Raw genomic sequence first — 8,561 nt, forward strand, 5'->3', positions numbered from 1 at the left:
GATTTCCTTTCATTGCCTCAGGCATGGGAACAGCTCATCCATCAAGTAGTTACTAAGTAGTGCCATCAGAATAAATGTGAAAATTAAGATTTACATCTTTACTAATCATTCCTGAAAAGGTTGGCAGTTTTAGCGATATACGGATTTTGTAAATCCTGGGTGAAATGCTTTCTTAAAAGACAAAACCATGAAATCTAGCACCAAATGTGGACTTTTCCCTCATGTGGGCACTAATGCAGGCTCAGAAAGTGGATCTAACCATAATTTCAAATACTTAATCATAAGAAAATCTAAACAGATAGTGAGCAGCTTTCCTGGACTTGGCAGCACCAAACTTCCTCTCTAGCTCAAAGCAGAGACACACATGAAGAGTACCAAGAGAAAACTACCACTCCCTAAGGTGTAAATAGATGCTAAATAAACTTAGCAGGTACTGTTTTATCCTACGTGTTTCCCACCAATCACTGCCCTTTTCTATTTTTTGGTATACGAGCTGGTTAATATTAAGTGTGGGAGAAGAGAGCCAGTATTACTTACACATAATATTCTTATTATACATAATATAATAGAAATACAGTTCTTCCTTAGGTTTGAAATGAAAAGGGGGGGGGGGGGGTGGGAATTCAGTGGGGAAAAGGATAGAAGTGCCTACACAAATACTGACACATACACATCCTCTCAGTAAGTGTGGTTAAGCCCTTAGGCAAGGAGATGTTACAGTATATATGAGTATGAAATAGTTCCACTCTGATCAGAAAAACAAGAGGATTATCAAGATGCTACTTCTATATGCTTTCCAATGATTTCAATCCCCCAAAACTATAATTATAGAAGCAGATGGTGCCCCACAAAAGGCTCAGTGGTAAGATCTGAAACATTCAGAAACCTCAAAAATTAACTCCACCACTAATCTTCCCCCAAGATCCAGGTTGACCCACAGGGGTTGTGTGCCACTGGGTCCTTCTGCAGCTCTACGAGACATCAACCCTTTTCTGCTGGAAGCACTTTAGGAGGCACTGACGGATCTGCTTAGACTTGATGCAGTAGACAATGGGGTTCATGAAGGGCGGAACCAAGAAGTGCAGGTTGGCCATAAGCACTGCCAGAGCAGGGTAGCTGTGCTTCCCCACTCGGTGCAATACAGACAGCCCCAGTTTGGGCAAGTAAAAGATAATAACAATGCAGAGGTGTGAAACACACGTGTTGAGTGCCTTTAGCCGTTCTCCAGGTGATGCAATGCTCAGCACGGTCTGTAGGATCAGGGCATAGGAGAGCATGATGAGGGAGGAATCAAAGCCTAACGAGAGGAGGATGGAGACCAGGCCAACCAGGCTGTTGACCTGAGTGTCTGAGCAGGCCAGTCCCACAAGGTCACAGTGCAGGCAGTAGCAGTGAGAGAGTACACTGATCTGGGGAAACAGCAGACACCGCAGGAGGATGGGTCCTGGCAGATTGAACAGGACAGCCCTCACCAGGATGGCAGCCCCTACTTTGGCCATGGCTGAGTGGGTAAGAATTGAGGCATAGTGGAGAGGGTCCCGGATGGCAACAAAGCGATCAAAGGCCATGGCCAGCAACACACCAGATTCCACATAGGTGAAGGCGTGGATGAAGAACATCTGTGCTGCACAGAGTTCAAAGGGCAGCTCTCGAACACCCAGCCAGAAAAGCCTCACCATGGTGGGAAAGGTAGAGGCACAGAGGCCCAGATCAGAGGCTGCCAGCATGGACAGGAAGATGTACATGGGTTGGTGTAAGGCTGGATCTGTACGGATCAGGAAGAGCATGATACTGTTACCCAGGATGGAAACCACAGAGATGAGGTTGATGGGGATGGAAACCCAATGATGAGAAGCTTCCAGACCTGGAAAACCAGTGAGGAGGAAGGTAGAATGACCAGAAGCGCTGGTGTTGCAGGAAAACACAGTGATTCCAGGAAGGAGTTGTCCACCCTATAAATAAGAAGCATTCATTCATTTGATCATCACTTATAAAGTCCCTACAAAGAACTAAGGGCTGGAAAGGAAGAGCTGCTCCATCATCCTTTTTCAGGCCATGAGAGAAACCTCATTCTTCTGAGGAGCTCCATTCCCCTCCATTTTCTAGATAATTTTATCTTCTCCTTGAATAAAGTGATATTGAATAAATTTTATGAACTAATCTCTGCATATTGCTTTAGCCACTTAGTATGCACTGTCTCTTTGGCCTAAACAACCTCCTTTTTCACTTAAGCTATACCCAAAAGCCTATCTCCAGAGTGCCCTCTCAGACTAAATAATAAAGAAGGGAGAATCATTTTCTGTTTAAATTTAGTATGATGCTAGGAACAAGCAGTTTAGACTCCATCGCTCTTTATTCTTAGAGGCAGGTTTTCCATAGTGTGACCTGTTAACATACACCAAAAGGGACACACTCAAACAAATGATGTATTTTCAAAACTGTCCCCTGAGGAGGCTGGTTGTTTTTTCCTCTAGTGCTGTTAAAGAACCAACATTTTCTGTGTTTCTTTTCTGGAAAAGCCTTTGGGGCCCAAAGGGTCTTTCCAACATGCTCAATGGTGACAAATTTCTCTCCTGTGGAGGTGAGTTGGCCTAGAGGAAGTATTCAAGAGTTCTTTAAAGCTAAATCTGGCAAACACGGGAACTGAGATTCACTTTTGTTAAACTCCTTCTTACCCAAACCCACCTCCACCTCACTGGCTGCTTAAACTTGCACATTTTCTTCTGACCCTGCCTTTGAGACCATCTTGTGGCCATGAGCTTAATTAGAAGGCACTTTTCTCTTAAATATTGTTTTTCAGCCCTATTATCATAAAAGCTGTTTTGACAGCACCAAGCGCTTTGAAGTTCTCCAGAGCTGGGGGCTGGAGGGCGAAGCTGACAGGTCTTGAGGGGCATCACCTACAGAGCCTGGCAGAGAAGCATGAGCTTCCAGAACCCCAGGGTTAATAACATTAAGCAAGGAGCCCAGAGTATAGTGTGTAAGCTCATCTTTTCCCATTACTTCACATAACACTTTTGGGCTACAAAGCCTCCCCAACTTCTTTCCTCTGCAACAGGAAAGTTTGTCTATTAAGTATCTTCACATTGCTGTGCATTGTAAATTGAATGTCTAGCAGAACCACAAATTACAATTCCCCCTTCCCCCCAGAGCTCACCCTCCAAGACCTGTTGGGCCTTCCTCCCTTTCCTGTTAGCCATGAAAACTCCAGGAAAAAAAAACAAAACAAAGCAAAAAAACAACTAGAATCTCTTTTCATACTGTAATATGTTCCCCAAGTCAACTATCTTTGAACTATCCCCTCCTTTCAGATCCCAATGAAAATAATCTAGCCAAAATCACCATCATCTCCCCAGATATTACAGCAGCCTCCTAACTATCCTGCTTTCTTCAGTCTTTCTGTGTTCTGATTCACCTTCGAATTTCCATTTGAATCATGATCAGAATCCTGAAGAACAGGCAAGCATGGACATTTAACTGAGTGTGTGCATGGAGAGGAAACACAGTGATCAGATTTGTTTCAGGAAGATATCTCCTATCATAACTTTGTTTAATCATCCTCATTGGTCCCTGATGCTGCAGGATCGGGTCTAAGCAAGATCTTTATATTGGGTCAAGACCTTGTTCATCTGACATCTGTAGGTGTCAAACACTGAGTAGGGATGTTCCTACCATCTTCACAGTAAGAAGCCAAGTCTCAGGTGAATAACTTACTGTAAGCCAGAGTGCGTGAACCTGATCTCAGCTCAGCCCTGATTCTCAAGGCCATGTGCTAGCAGAGAGCTTATGAAATGTTTCCCAAACTATCAGTCAAGATATGCATTATCTGATAGGCCCGAGCGCAAATGGAAAGGCTTTTTGTCTGGATAAAATTTAGCCCATACATGAAACAGCAGCTTGAGGCCCACCTGTGAGCAATGTTTTCATGGACTGTCATTCCATATGGCATCGTAGAGTTTTGCATAAAGCTTCTGTCCACAGTGGAGTAAAATGACAACCACGTGCCCACAATCCCACCTGAAAAAGAGAACGGCCTTCTCAAGCATTTGGACTCTCTCAAGTAACTTGGACATCCTCTGTCTCTGTGGTCCCTAGAGATTCCTGCATCACTATGCTGGAGTTAAACCCACCTTGCCCTATCCTATTTTTTTCCCCTTTTTGCCAGGTCCCTTGCTTTCTGACACTCCTCCAGGGTCCTAAGTTTATTTATCTTTTTTTTTTTTTTTTTACCTAATAATAGTAAGAGTCAGAAAAGAACACATTTGTCTTTTATAAATGCTCTCTACACATATGCTTACTTAATCCTCTGACCCTGTGGGATATTTTTCCATTTTCTGATGAAAAGACGCTAAGTAACTTTCCCAAGGTCATGATGTTAGGTGATAGATCCAGAATTTAAATCCATGCTGGCCTAAGGACAAAGGCTATTCACTAAATTGCTTTATTTAAGAAAAAGCAATTCTGGTACTTTGTGGTTATTAGATCCTTTGTTCTCAGGTTAATTTAAAGGCCAGTTTTTCTGTCCCCTCCCTCCAACCCCATCTGCCCGCAACCCCAGATGCAGAGGTTTGAGACCAGAGTGTTGTCACTCACTATGAGAAGTAGCCTTCAAACCAGCCAGGCCTCTCTGCTTCCATCACTCAGTTTTTCCAACCTTTCCACACAGGTTGTGGCTCATCATTTGGATGCAATGGCCAAGTTACCTTGCACAACTCGCCCACACCCAAGACCCAAGAATTCAGCAGTGTGTGACACCAGGGAGGTTGCAGCCTCCTCTCCCTGTTCTAATGCTGCAGGGGTGACAAGGAGTTCACCAAAAAGTTGTGCCCCTATCATGTTAAAAAAAAAAAAAAAAAGAATAACACTGACTTCACAGAGTGGTTGTGAACATGGGAAAGACTATAAACTGTTTAGCACATAGCAGGCATTTATTAAAATATAACAATAAGCGGAGACACCTAGGATTTTTCGAGACACCAACGATTTTCACACCCGTTATCTCATGAAGTCCCCCTCCTTCCAAAGACTGTGAGTGGCATCATCCCCTTTCTGTAGATGAGGAAATAGAGCCTCAGAGATGGGGAAACCTGTGAGTGACCCCATTAAGAGGAAGCGGAAGAGCCCGGCTTCAAGCACAGTCCGTTTGACTCCAAAGCTCATGCATCTGTCCATTCCTCAGCACTCTCCTCTCTAAAATCTTTGCAAATAATATTTGTCTCTTGAGATCAACATAAAGACTGAGAATACATGCAAAGCACTTAAGATAGTGCCTAGCACATAATAAGCACTTAAAAACAATAATGCTTGATATTTTTCAAGTATTTACTGCCTTATGAGGTAGGAACCATTTTCATTCCCATTTTGCACATAAGAAAACTGAGGCACCAAGTGGCTGAACAACTTGCCTAAGATCATGAAGTAATAAAGTGGATGAGCCAGGGTTTAAATCTACACAGACTCCAGACCCTTTTTTTTCCCCTCTAATTTTTATTATTTTATTTTTTTAACTCTTATTTTATATTGGAATACAGTTGATTTACAAAGCTATGTTAGCTTCAGATGTACAGCAATATGATACAGTTATTCATATACATATATATATTCTTTTTCAAATTCTTTTCCCATTTAGGTTATTACAGAATATTGAGTCGAGTTCCCTGTGCTATACCTCAGAGTCCACATTCTTAAGCACTGTGTTACACTGCCTCTGTCTGCTAACTACAATGGTTACTAATATTATGAAAGTTGCAAATTCTCATCCTCAAAAAAGATGAAATAGGATTACAGATTTATAAGATCTCCTCATTTACCACTCCTGACCCCTCCCTGACTGCTTGTATGTGTCAATCCTTGACGTTCTAAGATTATAAGGGGCCTATGTGCTTATTGACAATTTCTGTATCACACACTGAATGAGTTTAATTATAGGTTCATGGCTTAGGAAGAACGTTCTCCCCAAAGAAGTAATCTCCTAAGAGAGCAAAAGCAAAACTTGATAAAACTATATGTGGAAAGAAACAATGAGAGAAAGAAAGAGGTGGAGAGACAGAGAATCAATGCATAGCAGACCCTTTCAAGGATGAATGAAAACAAAATTAAACTACACTCTCTGCCCCTCTACCATCTTACTCACGCAGATTCCAGAAGACCATGACTAGTGCAAAGATTATATTTCTCTAACCAGGGAAATCTGTTCCCAGATGGTTCAAGGCAAAATTATGAGCCACCAAAAAGAAATGACCCACCTTAGAGAAGGTTGGAGATCCTCTTCCCACAAGAAGATTCCTATGGCAACTAATGCCCAAGGGGATGTAAGGCTTTAAGCCTCTGGATTTGCCAGCTGAGTCCTGGGACTAAAGAAGCACCCAGCCTAGGGCCAAAAGGAAGGTTACAGAAAAACAGGCCCTGGCACTGCAGCCCTAGCCTAGCAAAGACAATCACGAGATGAAGATCCAGGTTTTCCAGAAGCCCATGATGCTGTTGTGCTTCAGCCAGGATTAGCTCTATTACTGTTCTGCTCAAAAATAAGATTAGCATAAACCTGTCTAGGCCGGCACCTAACTGGGCAGCCACTGCCTGTCTGCAGGGACTCCAGCTCCCCAGAAACAACTCAGACCCCCTCCACCTCCTGCTGCTTTCTAGTAGTTTGAAGCTTTATGTTCTAGGGCTGTGTGGAGAGATGTCCACCCCACACTACATATAAACTGAGAGATGCTCAGAAGCCACTGCTTTAATACAAGACTTAAATCCTGAAAGCTATCAAGGAAACTGCAGTGAAATCTGAGTAAAGGAATAAAATTGGAATTCCTCTAAAAGTTTCAGTTTGTTTATAGATTTGGGATCCACATACAAAATAATCATAATTATTAAATAAATCGGATCCCATCAGTCTTTTAAAAATTCTTTTCTTTACTTGATGTCTTTAAATGTTTTTAAACAGTAGATCCCCTTCAAATCTGACTATGTGTGTTGCCTTATTTCAAAAGCTGGCAACCAAAATCCTTGATTAGATTTAACTGGTGAAGCCTGGTTATTTAGGAAGACATGACAGGGTCTGGAATGGATCAAGAATGTCTCTAGTATTGAATAATACTTAAGTTAAAATGACATGCAGGTAGATAGGTAAGTAGGTAGGTAGGTAGGTAGAATCAATCTGGTTTAGAGGTTTGTTTGTATAAATCACCAGTACCTGTGAGCACTTGTAACGCAGCCTTCTATGATTTTCCCTCCAGGATTAACACAGGTTAATCTGCTAAGGAGGTCTGATATGTCTGCAAATATGGTATCTCTTCAACTTCTTTGAATATCTTAAATAGCATGAATAGTGCATGTTCTATTAAAATCATGAGTCTCCTCACATTAGCATTTCAGAGGTTGGGATAGATTGGCATCTTACATATATCTTATCCAGGGTAGGCAGCACAGAGTAGAAATATGTGCTCTAGCCCCAGACCGCCTGAGTTTAAATCCTGGCTTTACCACCGATTAACTATATGACCATGGGCAAATTTCTTAACGCTTCTCTGTCCTAATGTTCTCATCTGTAAAAGGGAAATTTCTTGTGCTGAATTGTGGTGAGGTTAAATGAAGTCGTCAAGAATTCATAATCCCTTAATGAACGTTAACTCTGATCAGCTGTTACATCGCTGCCAGCCTTCTCAACCTGAGTTATAAGATAGAAAGGGAGCCCTCTATGCCTGCTCAAACTAGTCAGAATATGTTAAGGGGAGGTTTGCTCACTCATCTGGACCCCAGATTAAGGCAGAGTCTATCCTCTATGACTATCTTCACCCCATAATCAGAAGCCCCACAGTAGGCTGCAGGAAACCTGTCCGTTTCAGCCTGTGCAAGGAGCAGCCCCTGTGGGGGAATCTGGAGCTTGTTTTATCGGTTTGGCTAGTTGGTGGAGGACTGAGAGGACCTCCTTTTATCATGAGGTGACCATGTTTCTCAGCAACGAACAGTCAAGCTCAAAAAGCACACTGATGTGATAAGAATTCATTACAGGGGGAATGAATTGGGAGACTGGTATACCAAATTGTACACTCTAAATATATGCAGTTTATTGTATGTTAAAAAAAAAAAAATTCATTATGGATGCCCGCCCAAGCCCATTATGTTATAAGAAGGAGGATCAGCAAAGGCCTTGAGGTAACTCTCACCTCTCAGGTTATGGAAAGACCTGGAGATAGTTACCTGTCCTGAGCAGAGACCATTTGGTGCTGCCCAGGGGCAGAAACGCTGGTGTAGGGCAGTGGTGCGAGGCCTCCGGGCTCAATCCCTCACCCCAGGCCTCGGCTCTGACACCCAGTCCCAGCACTCACCATGGCTCCAGAGCTGGCGTCTCCTCCCATCTGAGCCGGTGTTTGTGAAAAGCATTTTCTGCCGTGTCAATAAAGACCAGTACTTTATAATCCTCCTGATGGAGGTAGGGAAATAACAGGTCTGCTGGGATCTGCATGCAAATCCAAGAGATTTTCATAGTTGAACTTTCTGAACCCCCTGAGTGCGGGGGCCAGGCAGCCATGGGACTTGGAAGGAAATCAAGGAGTCCATCCTGA

At 42.8% G+C, this 8,561-nt stretch overlaps 1 protein-coding gene across 1 annotated transcript; it reads right to left on the reverse strand.

Annotated features, from left to right (window-relative positions):
• Positions 1 to 971: 971 nt before the first annotated feature.
• LOC130860856 (olfactory receptor 51G2-like) lies at positions 972 to 8,354 on the reverse strand. The gene is made up of 2 exons (XM_057749402.1): positions 8,325 to 8,354; positions 972 to 1,952 (listed from the first exon to the last, which is right to left on the reverse strand). The coding sequence occupies exons 1-2, from the start codon at positions 8,352 to 8,354 to the stop codon at positions 972 to 974; spliced, it is 1,011 nt and encodes a 336-aa protein (XP_057605385.1).
• Positions 8,355 to 8,561: the final 207 nt, after the last annotated feature.

Source organism: Hippopotamus amphibius, chromosome 9 (assembly GCF_030028045.1).
Source record: "Hippopotamus amphibius kiboko isolate mHipAmp2 chromosome 9, mHipAmp2.hap2, whole genome shotgun sequence".
Lineage (NCBI taxonomy): Eukaryota > Metazoa > Chordata > Mammalia > Artiodactyla > Hippopotamidae > Hippopotamus > Hippopotamus amphibius.

Bases quoted from the DNA above. Each gene is read 5' to 3' on its own strand.
- LOC130860856 (XM_057749402.1), bottom strand. From the start codon at position 8,354: ATGGGAGGAGACGCCAGCTCTGGAGCCATG. The intron at 1,953-8,324 runs GTGAGTGCTGGG...TCTTATTTATAG, and splicing joins ACGCCAGCTCTGGAGCCATG to GGTGGACAACTCCTTCCTGG.